Genomic DNA, 16,433 nt, shown 5'->3' on the forward strand with positions numbered 1-16,433 from the left:
GTTTGTGTGGGGTCCGCCTCGATGCCTCAGTTTGTGACTAGGAAGCCCAGGAATTTCCCAGATCCCACGCTGATGGCACACTTTGACGCATTTAGGCATAGCTTGTGCTGTTTAAGAATGGCGAACATCTCGGCTTGGTCGAATAAGTGGTCAGCCTGATGCCTGCTTTTGACCACCATGTCATCGATGTAAGCCTTCATCGTCCGGCCTAGCAGAGGAGCGATCATTTTGGTCACCATCCTTTGGAAAGTCGCGCCGGCGTTCTTTTAACCAAAAGGCATGACTCGATAGCAGAATAGTCCCTTTGGGGTGGTGAAAGAGGTTATCTCGCGGTCGGGACCATGCATGGCGATCTGGTGATAACCACGATAGGCATCCAAGAAACTGAGCCTGTTATGCCCGGCCGTAAGATCCACCAGCTGGTCTATTCTGGGCAGAGGAAAGCTGTCTTTAGAGCAAGCTCAGTTGACAGTCTTGTAATCAACGCAAACTCGCCACTTCCCATTTTTTTTGGGCACTACGACTGTGTTTGAAATCCACCAAGGGTAGTGCACTTCCTGGATAACCCTTGCTTCTAGCAGGTTCCTCACTTCCTCCGTGATTACCTCGGTGTGATGAAGAGCCAATCTCCTCGTTCTTTGAATGACAGGGCGTGCATCCGGGAAAACATTGAGTTGGTGGCAAATAAAGCTTTGATCAACACCAGGCATGTCGTACGACATCCATGCAAAGACTTCGATATTCACCATCAAGAACTCTACCATCTCGGTCCTTTCTTGGGCGGTCAGGCTTGACCCTAGCAAAAAGAACTTGTTTGGAATTTTGGCGTCGATCCGCACTTCTATCAACTCTTCAACAGCCTGGTCCTTGGCCTTGGCACCCACATAATCAAGGACACTCTGGTCTTCCGGACCTTCAATCATTTGCACGAAGCCTTTGGTAGCTCGACTCCCATTCACTGCCACGAAACATTGCTTCGACATGACTTGATCGTCCCAAATTTCCTCAACTTCCTCCATAGCCGAGGGGAACCTCATAACTTGGTGGTAGGTTAACGCTACCGCCTTTATAGCATGAAGCCATCCCCTACCTAAGATCAGGTTATATGTGGACAACACCTTCAATACCCAGAACTCCACCTGCTTGACCACGGATCCGGCTTTAACTGGTAAGATTATCTTTCCCAGAGGCCACTCCGGTTGTGAGTTGAAACCAACTAGTGGCGAAGTTGACGGAGCCAAGTCTGTATCCCGGAGTTTGAGTTGCTTGAACGCGTCATAGTACATAATCTCAATCGAGCTTCCTTGGTCAATCAAGATGCGCTTGACATCGAAGTCTCTGACGCGGAGGGTGACTACTAGGGCGTCGTTGTGCGGCATTGAATGCGCTTTAGGTCCCTAGTTGGGAAACTAATCACATCTTTCTCCTCGGTCTTCCCCCTTTTGATCGCGGGCTGGACTGACAAAGCCTCCCTCATATGTTCTATCTTTTTTATCATTCCTCGGAGCTCGCATACATGCACTGGCTCCACTATGCCGTGCATCACATTGACCACTCCTTGAGGGGGCACCTCTAAGTCATCTGAACCACTCGGATCAGCCGGGGTGGGATGCGCGACTCTAACGCCCCCATCAATGTAAAGGTCGAAGTGATCGGCTGCGACTAACTCGTCCAAGTGTTGCTTCAAAGGTAAATAGTCCTCTGTCTGGTGTCTTCGCTCCCTATGATATGTGCAGCGGTACCGCGGATTGAAGCCTTTTTGAGCATCGCCTAACTTAGCAGGAAACCAGACGTAATCCTCGTCGCGAATTTCACTAAGTATGCGATAGATTGGAATCTTAAATACCGTGGTGATGCCCGTCCGAGTGTTCAACCTTTTGTTAGCATTAGCTGCATCATCGCAGGGATATTCTGCTTGGTCATTGCGGCGACCTCTACCCCGGTTTCTATGATTTGGTCTACGTCCAGATTCCCCGGTGCGATCATTTGGACAGTTAGTCTCCCGTCCGATCACGTGCACCTAGCCAGCCGCCCTTTTGTCTGTTGTCACCGAATTTGTCTTCGCGGTAGACGCCGCCACATCATCCTCTACTCGGATGTGCTCATTGATGCGTTGCATTAGTTGCCCCATGGACGTCGGCTGGTTCATTGTAAGCGAGTCCCTCAACCTATGTCCGACCGGGAGACCGTGCTTATATTGGGTGATTGCCAGGTTGATCGGGCAATCTAAGATCTCGTTAAAGGTTTTCCAGTACCTGGAGTTGTATACCTTGAGGGTGTCACTCGACTCCATCTTGACACTGAGAAGGTGGTCCACTTCCTTTGGCGTTTTGGTGTTGGTTTTGAAACGAGTCACGAATGCTTCCGCCAACTGCTGCCACCTTTCGATGCTTTCCTTCAGCAGCCTCTCAAACCAATTCAAGCCCAACTAGCCCAAACTCGATGGGAAAATAAGGCACATGAGAGCGTCATTATGCTTGTGTCTGGCCATGACCTGTCGGAAGTGGCTTACATGCATGCACGGATTGGTTTTTCTGTCATAAAGTGTAAACTTTGGTTGATGAAAGCCCGCTGGGAGCGGTGTGGTTTCTATCTCAAGGGAGAAGGGGGTGGCGTTCAGCCTTGCCAAATCTGTGTCCAGAGGGACATGCACGACTGAGTGGAGCGGTGGCATTATGACCTCCTCACTGGCGTGACCCCCGTAAGATAGCTGGTAGAGCGCCGGCACCTTTTGAGTCTCTCGTCAGCGAGCCCATTGCTTCAAGACAACCCGCAAGTCCTCTGAACGAACAGAGTAGGAATATCTCGACGTCGTTGCCGGACGCGAGGGATGACAGGTACTATCTTGCGCGCTAGACTTCTCTATAGGTGTGTTTGACTCTCCAACCTTATAGCTTCTGGTGATAGAAATGGAGGGGGTGTGCCGCTGGCGTTGGCTGCATGAGCGGCATGGTTGGGTGCGCTCATTGTGGTCTCCCACTCCAGCAACACCCTTCCCTTTGACATGCCATTTGAGAGCTTCCATCTTTGCCGCCATTCTCCGGATGACGGTGTCTTGGTCTCTTAACTTGTGCTCCAGACGTCTAGCATGCGATTCTCTTCGCCGCCGGTGTCCGTCTGGGCTCCGTGAGTGACCAAAACATCTGGCATGCTTATCTCGTGCATCTCTTGGAAGTTCTCTTGGGGAAGTCTCCAAGTCCGCCATGTTCGGAACGGCGGGGAGTCCATATCTCCGTCTGGCTGACTCCGAGGTAACACCATCAATGGTAGGCAACGGTATTTCATCATTGTTCTCCATGGAAGGCGATCAAATGAGCTTGGAGGACAAGGTTGTGTTTGCTAAAGGTTCCCACAGACAGCGCCAACTGTACGGGAATGAGATATTCGTCGCTGTCCGTACTTCTTTCGTCCAAGCTTCGTGTCTATCCGATCAACCTGAAAACACAATGGCGGTGAGCTACCCAGCGAGGTGTTGCTAGAAAACCCCTTCGACGGTCTAGTTAGCACACACTCAGAGAGAGAGAGAGAGAGAGAGAGAGAGAGAGAAGAGCTGAATGAATGTTAAGTTTCTCTCACTAAATGATGTTCCATCCGCAGCATGAGGGGCGCAGTCATGCTTATATACTTTCTGCGTTCACCTCTGCACCCACTCGTCTATTGACACGTGGGGCTGCTCTCCCATCCGTTAGCTCAAATCCAGCTAAACACCACCTAATCAAACCGCCAGACAACATTAGCGGGAACGGGGCAGCCCGGCAGCATCACCTCGGCCTCATATGATCGTGCTAGGTAACGAGTCCAACGGCGCCACTCGCCGAGCTCCATCACAACCGAGCTCAGTAGCATTTTGGTACGACTGAGCTCTAGACAGATTAAGCCGGTATTTAGAAGACCTTTCCCGCTGAGCTGAATGTGCGAACCAAGAAACCCGGGTTGGCAGACGATCATCTCGGCCCAAGTTAGCTCGGCCCAAACATGGGACCTGGGACTCGACCGAGCAAACCAACTCTGGACAAGCCCAAGTTAGCTCAGCCCAAACTAGCTCGGCCCTCATTCTGCCCGGCTTCTATCACAGCCCAAAGCCAGATTATGAATCTCCTTTCCATTAATTATGATGTTATTGATCAATGCTATGAAATATTATGATGTGGATTATTGTTATAAATTTCGGGGCGTTATACAATTTGTAAAATGGGCAAAAGGGTTGAATTATTCTAGTATGGAACATAATGGTCTATTGACTGCAGCTTATAGGATTGTTTATAATTATCAACTGCAGCTTATAGAACTGTTTATAATTTTTTTTAGGTATATGTGTCATAGCGTTTAGTATGACTTCTACTCATAACTTATGAAGAGAAAATAATTTAAAGAAAATGAAAAAAGTTATTTTTGAAAAACTGGGAAATGAATATTATTTTAACTTTTACTTTTTATCATTATTTTTTAGCTAGTAAGAGCATATCCAATGGTTCACCAAACATTTTATCAAATCTGAGTAAAAATATCACCAATTCCTCTATTTGATATTAAACGCTCCAACGGAGCTTTCATCAAACCATAGGACATCCCGGGGGTCAACTGGCAGGTCGACCAGCAAGAGCAATTTTTTTTTTTGCCTTCATTTTTGTTGTCGTCTGTTCCCTTTCTTCATCCCTTTCCTTCATCTATAAATAATAATAATATCACATGGAGATGGAGGAAGGAGGTATACCAGATATATATTTGGCCACAACAATCAAATCAATCATACATGAACAAACTACAAGCCCAAATTCATTTAAGATGCATAAGATTAAAATTATAAATATACCAGATATTGCAGGCATGAGGACGCCATCGCCGATCACCATACAAGCCCCAATCAAAGCCAATACAAGCAAACATTTTTGAAACACTCTATGCCTCTCTAGTGTAGATTTCAAACTTGACCCAAAAGTGGTTGGAGCAGTATAAAGCAAATGTGCCCCCTTCGCCATTATCATCGGCTCTGAGCATAATGAACACATATTTAAGAAAAGGAACTAAAGTTAGTGTCCAAAACACAAAAGATAAAACCCCAAAAATCTCTTCATTGGTCTCTGAGTGTGTAATGTTTTCAGCAAAAGTAATTTTGTATACATAAAGTGGAGATATGCTCAAATCTCCATAGACAACTCCAAGGCTTTGATAAGCCAAAATCAATACTGTCCTCCAAGATTCTTTCTGCAGCAGATGATAATAAACTGATCAAACCTATACTCATGGAATTGGAATTGGAGGTATAGTGTGGATTAGAGATACGAATTGAGAAAGAGAACAGGATGGAAATGGATTCAGGGAAAAATGGAAATGGAGTAAAAAAGATGTTGAGGTGATCGACCTGTCAGTGTAAATTTTCACCAATTTTTGTCTTAAAGCGGTCATCCGAAGGGACATCCGGCCGGTCATCCCGTGGGTTCAACTCAACGGCTACACACAGTAAATTGGTGAAAGGGGCGAGCCATCCTTAGTTTGGTGAAAGATTTGATATTTTCTCATTTTGATACCGTTTTGGTACAACCGTTGGAGCACAAAAAGTACCTATTTTTCACCAAATTTAAATTTGATGATGGATTTGGTGAATGGTTGGAGATGGTCTAAGAAGTTACACCAAACAGGCCCAATATAAAATTTGATATCATGCATTCAATTAGATTTTGATTTAGGTGTTAATCATGTATCTAAAGTAATTATTCAGTGATCTTAGATCATTACGTCAATTTTGATTCCAAACTACTTGTGATCAATTACATAGATATAAATTTTATTTTTATATTTAATTTATCACAATATATTTATAACCAATTATTTCTCCCTTAATTTATCTTCACATGACATAGTTGTAAGTAACAACTAATTAAATTTTAATTATAATGACATAGATATATTTTTTACCAAAAATGTTTGTTGATCAAACAACACAATGTTATTTTTACCAAAAATGTTTGTTGATCAAACAACACAATGTTATTTTTAATGTAACATATACTACACTAGTGTGTGTATATATATATATATATTATTTTACTACACTTAAATATTATACCGTTAGAGATTCTCTAGTAAAAGAATATTGCTTTTGATGTGAGCTCTTGGTTGCATATGAAGCCATGAGAAATATTTTTTCATAACATTTAGAATGCCAAATAAAATATATATGCCACAAACATTACTTTTGATTTTTCTGCAAGATTTAAATGCCAAATATCACATCTTAAAATCGAGTCTCCATCCATACATTTTTAACAACAATTCCTGTTTGTGGGGACATAATTTTGAATGACAATACGTGGCCGAGGTGTCACCGAAGTGCTAGCCGAGGTGCTACGTGTTCTGCTCATGATGTCGAGATGATCTCGGTTAGGCCGAGGTTATCTGCGAGAATATCGGAATCCGGGATAAGCGGATAAGGGTCAAGAGTCCTAGAATGGGAGAAGACTTCAGTTTGAGTAAAGATAAGACTCTTAGAGAGTTTATTCCAATCATACTGGGAGTCCAAGATTAGCAGTAATCCTAAGTCCATTGAAGCTAGGCTTCTATTGGGATTAGGTTTGTGTTGGCTATAAAAGAGAGGCACCCTCATGGGTCTAAGGTATGTTTTTTATGTTCTGTCTAGTGAGTTAAGCACTTTTGGTTATCTTTGAGAGATATTTTACTGACTTGATCGTCGGAGTGCCCCTGGGTGGACGAGCCACCGCCGGAATCTCTTCTTTCTGTTGTAGGTTATTCGGGCTTAACCTATTCTGTCGGTGTTCTCCAGTTGAGTACTAAGTTGGCAGTGTGGTCGGAAATTGACACACATAATTTGGCGTCGTCTGTGGAAACGAAAGGAGAATAGATAGCCAGCAATGGACAGAAAGAGAAGGTTGGGAACAACATCCCTATTGGAAGTGGGAAACATGTAGACCTTGACGTCGAAGAAGACAACTGCAACGAAAAGACTCGTGATAAGAATCACGGAGAAAAGGACGTTGGCCAGGAGAGCGACGTGCCAAAGAAATCGGATTGAGGTGAATACTATAACGAAGATGACCTCCAGGTATGGAAAGATAGATGCCTACGGAGGGATGGCGAGATGAAAAGGATGGCAGACAAATTGGCGAACCTGCAAACGGTCGTCAATTTCATGATGCAGAACAACATCATATAGCCACCGTTCCCGTTACAAGATATGTCGAGGGTGCCCAGAAAGGGGGCAGAATACAGTTCCTACAATCCCTCAGCACGCCGGGGACGAAGGCGACAAAACAAGAGAAGGGAAACGGCTCGCTGAAACGAGGCCGAGGTAATAATTGATCTAACAAACAAGAGACCGAGGTCATGTTTAACACTTGTTGAAATTTTAAAAATTTATAAGTTGAAGTTAAATCGAGGACATGTTTTACATTTTTTGAAATTTTAAAAATTTACAAGTTGAAGTTATATCGCGGACATGTTTAACGCTTGTTGAAATTTTAAAAATTTACAAGTTGAAATTAAACCGAGGTCATGTTTAACACTTGTTGAAATTTTAAGAAAAATTTACAAGTTGAAGTTAAACTGGGGTCATGATTAAAGGAAGGAATGATATAGGTTCCATCACCTCAAGATGCCGAGGTAATAGAACCTAGGGGGCAGTTGTGGGGACATAATTTTTGAATGACAACACGTGGCCGAGGTGTCGCCGAAGTGCCAGCCGAGGTGCCATGTGTCCTGGTCATGATGTCGAGATGATATCGGCTAGGCCGAGGTTATCTGCGAGAATATCGGAATCCGGGATAAGCGAATAAGGGACAAGAGTCCTAGAATGGGAGAAGATTTCAGTTTGGATAAAGATAAGACTCATAGAGAGTTTATTCCAATCCTACTGGGAGTCCAAGATTAGCAGTAATCCTAAGTCCATTAAAGCTAGGCTTCTATTGGGATTGGGTTTGTGTTGACTATAAAAGAGAGGCACCCTCATGGGTCTAAGATGTGTTTTTTATGCTTTGTCTAGTGAGTTAAGCACTTTTGTTTATCTTTGAGAGATATTTTACTGACTTAATCGTCAGAGTGCCCCTGGGTGGACGAGCCACTGCCGGAATCTCTTCTTTTTGTTGTAGGTTGTTCGGGCTTAACCTATTCTGCCGGTGTTCTCTAGTTGAGTACTAAGTTGGCGATGTGGTCAGAAATTGACACACACGCTGTTAATCCCATTCGATTCAAGGATCGACTTATGAATGGCAAGTAAAGAACTTGATTTATTATATTTTTAATTTTTTTTTAATTTTTTTAATAAAAAAGAAGCTCCATCATACAAAATATTGCACTAGGAGGATTTAAAAATGTTATTTGTGTAATTAAAAATATCTCAATAAACTCTTTGTTCTAAAGTGTTATACTCAAACCCCAATTAAGTCATTATTTATATTTTTTCTGTGTGAATTTTTTATTTATTGATCACTACTCATTCAAAAAACCTTCTTATTGTTTTAGAATTGATTATATCTAAATTAGTATTTTGGGTTGGTCTAATTAACTTGTGGAGTTGGACTAAATTTGCTTTCAACACTAATCCCAAAGAGTTTGGCCTAGTGAAAGGAGAGACAACCAAATAATTTATCAGCCAAGAAGTCGCGGGGTCAAATCTCACGAAAGTCAAATATCTCAAACCTTTGGATTACTGGTAGTTACTCTGTCTGGTCATTAACTGTATAGTCTCAAAATTAGAATTAGGCGAAATACATGTACACTGATCCGAATACTTTGTTATAAAATAATTTTTTTTTTGCTTTCAATACTGCCTATCAAGTTAGCTAACACACAAATTTTCCCCCCCTTTAAAATACTTTCCCATCTTGATAACATCACATTTTGCATCTAAAAGGGAACCAAATTAATTCTAATTTGATGCCATTTTTTTCAAAACTGGTAGGCACATCCCACTTGCCTCTACCTCTTATTTTGTTGACAAAACACTGTTTAAAGTATAGAGACGTTACTTGTGAAGAAGAGTAGGCATCCACAATCCAAACAAACAATGGGAATTTGGCTCTAATTTTTTAACTTAATTTTTTTGGAAATTAATTTTTTATTTTTCATGTTTTTTTTTATTTTTATTTTTAGTGAATTTTATTAATATTTTAAGTAAATTTTTTACTTTTTAAATGTACTTAAAAAGTAAAATATGTCTGGTGCACATAAAAATTAAAAAATTTCTTCAAATATTAAAGTTTTTTTTAGTGAAAACAAAAATATGAAGAATAAAAAACTCAATTTTCTGAAAAATTGTATTCAAAATTCCAAAACCAAATAAGGAATTAGGATTACGATTAGGATTCAGTGCAATAATTATTTTTGCAAGGTTTATACCCAAAACATAATCAATGATGGTTTAAATATATAATTTAAGCCTATAGCACAATCATTCTTGTAATAATCTTAATTATTACAAGAATATTATTATTTAATTCCATTAAAATGTGGCTCTTAATAATTATGTAAAATGACATGCGGAATATTATTGACACTATTTTAGAGACCGAAAGGGGTAAGTCTACAGTACATTTTGTTCAAAAAATATATGGTACATAAAAAATTAATGGCTAGGATTGAGCCACATCATTAAAAGTGACCTGCTAAACAGGTCACTTTTTATAGTTATGAGCTAAAATCATATTTCTTCATAACTATAATCAAATTGATTATAACTTAGTTATAACCACATCTCATAACCAACACCATTTTGTTCATAACTAATATCACATATTTCATAACGACATCTCATAACCAACATCATTTTGTTCATAACTAATATCACATATTTCATAATCATAAGCACATATCTCATAACCAACACCACTTTGATCATAACAAATATCACATATCTCATAACCATTAATCACATATCTCATAACTACTACCCATATAAATCATAATCACATCTCATAACCAGCCCCTATAGTCATACCCAATTCACATATCTTATAATAACTAGTCACATATCTCGTAACCAACACCTTTTTGTCATAACCAACATCACATATCTCATAACCACTAATCACATATCTTATAATTAACACATTTTTGCTCATAACCACACTACTTTGATCATAACCAACATCATATATCTCATAACCATTGATCACATATCTCATAACTACATGAATCATAACCACATCTCATAACCAGCCTCTTTGAGTCATAACCAACATCACATATCTCATAACCAACATCACATATCTCACAAACCCATGGTGAAGACGTCCAGAGAGTGAGAGCTTGTGAAGAAGATGTCGACATGGCTGAAGCCTGGATCTCCGACGAAGCTAGTGGTCCTCGGAAGCTTCGGCTATGGCGGAAGAGAAGAGGGAGGAGAAGGGCCAACAAGAGGGCCAAACACAACTGATTCAATTTTGCTCCCCCCTTGTAACCGACTACATCGGTTGCCTATTTGAGAGTTAAATTATTTAAATAATTTAGTTATGACCTGGTTATGAGGTAATATGGCATAAATAAATAACTGATTATAACTAAGTTATGACTGAATATGATAGTGCTTATGACTAATATGATATTGGTTATGACATAAAATCATATAAGTTCATAACTAAATGTATGGTACATCTAAATGTACCATAGCATCACCCGGGAAAGTTGCTTCAATGGTGTAATGCCCATTTTAATCGTTGATCTGTTGTCTCTTTACAAAACCACATCACACACACACACACACACAAAGCCTCTCTCTTTCTAATTACCTATCTCTTTATCTTTAATTATGATTACCAAACTCTGTGGCCCAATCCACTAAACGAGAGCTCTCTCTTTGATATCCGCTTTCACAAAATCGATCAAGTGACACCATATTTCTCATATCTTTGATTTTTCTTTTGATCACCAATTTATGTCTTTGATCAAGAATGTTGTGAATCCTATATTATTGGTGTTATTAAGAGGCGATAGATTGTTTTCCAACATGGAGCTTCTCAATATTATCTTGTTGAAGGGTCCTTGATCGATCTTGTGCCATATTGAAGAACTGTTTCGCCAACATAAGCTACACCTTTTGGAGTACTTATATTATCACAACTCTTCAGAGGAGAGTTTTGTTCAACTCTAAGATATGAATTACAGTTTTAATAGAATTTTATTTCTTTATTAGTTAGTTTTCTATTCATTTTTGGTATTTTCATAATTAGATAGTGCTTATAATACGTATATATAAATAGGCCTTTTATGTAATGGATTTGAGTATTAACTATTCAAATATTAAGGATAAATTACACTAACACCCCCTAAAGTTTATGTTTATTACAGTTCACTCCCTCACATTTGAGAAATTATATTGACCCCCCTGTTAATTTAATTATAGGGTAAATTACATTGACACCCCCTGAGATTTATGTTTATTACAGTTCCCCCTCACCTTTTAGAAATTACATCACCCTCCCTGAGGTTTAAAGTTTCATCATAGATTGTCCCTGAGATTTAAAGTTTCATAATAGTTCCCCCCTCACCGTAATGATCATCATATATAAAATTAAATTAATAGGGGGGTCAGTGTAATTTCCCAAATGTGAGGGGGTGAACTGTAATAAACATAAACCTCAGGGGGTGTCAATGTAATTTATCCTTAATTTTATGTATGATGATCATTACGGTGAGGGGGAACAATCTGTAATGAAACTTTAAACCTCAGTGAGGGGGATGTAATTTCTAAAAGGTGAGAGGGAAAACTGTAATAAATATAAACCTTAGGGGGTGTCAATGTAATTTACTCAAATATTAATTTGGGATTGTGATTCCTTTCTTCATTCTTCTTCTGTTCATTTGGTGCTACATCACCTACCCTTTTGCCTTTAATTTTGCAATCTTCTCAATCTCTTATTTCTTTTGAACACATAATTATTTTAAGCCCTTAGATCATTCAAGCTTATCTAGGTGATGAAAATTCTTCAAAGCTTTTTGAATGCTCTAATTCGAACTCTTCTTTATTCTATCTCTTTAAATCTTACTTCAACTTGTAAATTGTTATATAAAACGAGACCTGAGAATATGTGTTTGTGTCATGGCTTAAAGCTTGTGCTTCATGAAAATTTTATGTATGGCATAAATAACACTAGGTAAATTATGAGAGAATTTGAGATATGTATTACAATGCCAACATAGTAATGGCACATTCAACATTTTGCCACGTGCATGTGTAATCAAGATTGTATAGTGATTGTGGGTGTTGATTTTTGACCACACAAGAAAACGAGGAACTCAGCTGCAGAGTATCGGCAGAATAGATTAAGCCCAAACAACCTGTCATAGAAAGATAAGAATCTGGCGGTGGTTCGTCCACCCGGGGGCACTCCAACGATGAAGTCAATAATCAATATCTCTCAAAGATAACAAATTGTGCTTAAACTCACAAGAAAGAACTTACTGCTTACAGTATAGCACACATACTCAGACCCACGGGGGTGCTCTGCTTTTATAGCCAGTATTGACCTGATCCCTGTAGAAGCTTCACTTCAGTGGACTCAGGCTCAATGCTCATACTGGACTTTCAGCTAGATACGAATAAACTCCTTAAGAGCTTTATCTTTATCCAGACTGAGATCCTCCCTTGTTCTAGGACTCTTGTCCCTTATCGGCTCATCTCGGATTCCGGTATCTCCACAGATAATCTCGGCCTAGCTGAGATCATTTCGGCGCATGACCAAGCCACGTGGCACCTCGGCTGACACCTCGGCGTCACCTTAGCCATGTGTTGTCATTCACACAAAATACGTCTCCACAGTGATATATATATATATATATATATTTATTTATTTGAAGTGAGTGAGATACACTGATTTCATAACCCCTATTAACCGTTGTTAACGAAATTTTAAAAAGAGACCATTGATGTCATGACAAACTTGAGTCATGTTGTTACTATTGGACCAAAGTCATATCAAGCAAGAGTCAAGTTGTTACTTTATCTAACTATAATCAATTTCTATTCTACCTGACGCTTGTTTGCTAGTTGCCAAGATCAGCCCTTGACGTACACACAAGGGATACAAAAGTCATATCAAGCAACAACCATATATATATATATATATATATATATATATATTTTAAAGCAAAATAAAGGAAACTTCATTAATGAAATAAACATACATAACATATGAGAATATATCAATAAAGAGGAGGAAGTGTAAAAAGTATCAAAGTATAGCTACATGATCCTAACTAGGTTGATACTGAGAAACACACCTAATCATTTGCTAACACAAGCCTCATAGGTTGAGAAATCAACAAGAAACAAGAAACAAGCAACAAAAGAAAACAATCCACAACATGTCACAACAAGTCTGCAATAAAACTCCAATGCAGACTCACTTCAATCAGCAGGGCCAATCTAAAGCAGGACACACTGCCAGTGCAATATCCAACTTAACATGTCACGACCCAAACTCGCCCCTAAAAGTTTGGTCCATGACCGACCTGTACGTAGGCCTCAAACAGAAATTTTAGAATAATATTTAACCACATATGGGGCCTTAAGCGGAAGCAATATCAATAAAATGCAACATCCATTGAGCTTGTGCATACATGATGGCTTAATTAATTTAGCATTTACATACATTCCCATAATTACATATACAATCACAAAATTATGCAGATCTCACACAAACTTAAATAAGACTCCAAAAATTACATAACTCCTAGTAATCAAAAGTAACGCCTCAACACGGAGGCGTACCCCAGGCGGCTTGGCAAACAGGTTGACCCCAACACAATTCTAGTGTCAATCCCCGATGGCTCACCTACATAAACATGCATAAAAACAGAGTGAGCAAGGCCCAATGAATAATAGTACGTGATAATCCAATAACTAACTTGAATCAGAAAGTATATAAATGTAGAGAACTTATAGTTAATCTAATTTTGTACTAATTTCAGGACAGCCTTAGGCCCAGTCTTTAAACAGAATGGCTTTAAGCCCTTGAACAGAGTGGCATTATGCCCTTAAACAGAATGGCATTAAGCCCTTGAACGTATTAACATTAAGCTTTACACATGTTGGCATATAGCCCTTGAACATACTTGTATGAACCCAAGAGGTGTCTCACACGGATTCTAGAGGTGACTCACGTCGTAGCACTTAGTTCCGTGTAGCACTTTGTTCCATACCAGAAATCATTAGGTCTTAAAGACCGATCAATTCATATCATGTTATAACATAGCATAACGGAACGGATAAATGGAAACATATTCATACATATTCTTAATTATGCTTGAATCAGAAACAGAAATCAGAGTTCATGCTTGATTATAACCCACCCGTACAAGACCGTCGGTGGTACCATCCGTACAAGACCGTCGATGGCAAAACACAACCCACCCGTACAAGACCGTCGGTGGTACCATCCGTACGAGACCGTCGATGGCAAAACCTAACCCACCCGTACAAGACCGTCGGTGGTACCATCCGTACGAGACCGTCAATGACAAAACATAACCCACCCATACAAGACCGTCGGTGGCAAGAGATATCTCATAACTTACTTGAACCACGGTATTATTACCCCCGGGCAAGGGCCATAAGACCACGGTATTATTACCCCCGGGTAAGGGCCTTGTGCTTAGGATGCCATGAATACTTTTACATATATGGATAATCATTCAATAACTCATAACATGTCATTATCGTGCGCTTAACAAAATGGAATAATTCACATTCTCATGTGGGTCACTTAATGATGTTAAACTTTTGCATTCATGTTGTAGATTCAGAATCACTTTGAGTTCATATGGATTTACATAACTTTCCAATTATTCTGATTCTTCGAAGATGAACACAAAGTCTCTTTATTTATTAAGAAATGGTATGGTTCACTTGAGCTATTAATCAGTAACATACACCTTTATTTAATCATTCATATATGTTAATATGGTTGACCCGCAATTAACAGAGTATTACTGGTAACCATTGCATCATTCACCTGAATTAATACAGGTAACTTAAGTTTAACAGAACGTTCTTGATAAATATTAACGAAAGGTAACACATCTTACCAATTGAAGGATTCCAGAGATACTAGAATACCATAGTTCCATTTATTAGCTATTGACAGGACATAATGATTTTAAAGTCATACCGATGTATGCCAATCTTTCAACGTTCACATTGACTTCCAATCGTCATAAATGTTCATGTATCACTTACGAAGAACAGAGCATTAGTGACAATAATTATCAATGGTAAATAAAATGTACATTTCCGTAGTATTACTCACAGTGGTAGGTCTCTGAAGCGGTGGAACGATGTCCTCGTCTTGACCTACAAACATAATGCACATAACAGAATATGAGAATAAAACCAATCTCTTTCTTATTCTTTAATCAATAACCATGGTGGTTGTAGACTCATTAGTCCTCCATAGGTTATAATCCATGCCTCAAGATAAGAGGAAGCGATAGGAGAAAGGTTCTGATGAAGAAACGGTACAAAATCGGTAGACAAAAAGTGAGCAACTCTCACTAATTTAGACATAACTATTTCTGTATTTAGAATTTGGGAGTGAGACCACCACCATTAGAAACTAGACTTCCGGGGCTTCATTTTAGGCTCAAGAATCACTCAAAACGGAGTCCAGATACAAAAGATATGCTTGTTCAAAATTGACGGAACGAAGCTGTCTCCCGCACGTGCGGGAAACAGGGCCGCACGTCGGGGAATGGGGCCGCATGTGCGGCACGACGTGCCTTTTTAGCAGAAGCAAAATTGGTTTTGGGGCTGGACTGCCGCACGTGCGGGAAGACCCGCCGCACGTGCGGCGATGGGCAATTTTCAGTCCGAAAATGGTGTTTTGATTAGGATCTCCTCATTTTCAAAATCAAACTTCAAATTCATGTAAATCAAAGCCCAAAACCCTTTAGTACATGCTAAATTTCACATTATTAGCTTCCATTATACATCATAATCTTAAAATACTACTCAATTCCCAAGCACACAAACAAGGGTAAGAATTAGAACACCAAAAGCATAAAATAGCCATGGTTTGGAATTCAAGCTCACTTCTTTCATATTTACATCTATCTTCCTTCACATATATGGCTAACTATGCAAAACTTCAAGAGTGGAATTTATCTTCTTCTAATCAGCCTCAGGATAAACAAATATAAAGGAGTTAACTCTTCAATCAAACAATTCTAATTCATTTACATATCAAATCTTCTATTTAATCCTAAATTCCTTAAGGTGAATGAGTTATCTACAAAGATAATAATTAGAGTCACACACCTTAACCCAAATCCATGTTTTTTCCTTGAACCTCTTCCACCTCTCTCTTCAATTTCTTCAAGCTATCTTCAAGCTCCCAACAATGGTGAGCTCCCACACTCTCTCTCTCTTTCCCTCTCTTGAAGAAGCTTCCTCTCCCCTTTTGCCTCCCTTTCTCTCGGTTCTCTCT

At 39.6% G+C, this 16,433-nt stretch overlaps 1 protein-coding gene across 1 annotated transcript; it reads right to left on the reverse strand.

Annotated features, from left to right (window-relative positions):
- Positions 1-393: 393 nt before the first annotated feature.
- LOC114288517 (uncharacterized) lies at positions 394-1,379 on the reverse strand. Its single transcript, XM_028232037.2, has 2 exons — positions 555-1,379; positions 394-444 (listed from the first exon to the last, which is right to left on the reverse strand). The coding sequence occupies exons 1-2, from the start codon at positions 1,377-1,379 to the stop codon at positions 394-396; spliced, it is 876 nt and encodes a 291-aa protein (XP_028087838.2).
- Between the last annotated feature and the right edge of the window lie 15,054 nt (positions 1,380-16,433).

The sequence above is a fragment of the Camellia sinensis genome, chromosome 2 (assembly GCF_055761805.1).
Source record: "Camellia sinensis isolate YWXY chromosome 2, ASM5576180v1, whole genome shotgun sequence".
Classification (NCBI taxonomy): domain Eukaryota; kingdom Viridiplantae; phylum Streptophyta; class Magnoliopsida; order Ericales; family Theaceae; genus Camellia; species Camellia sinensis.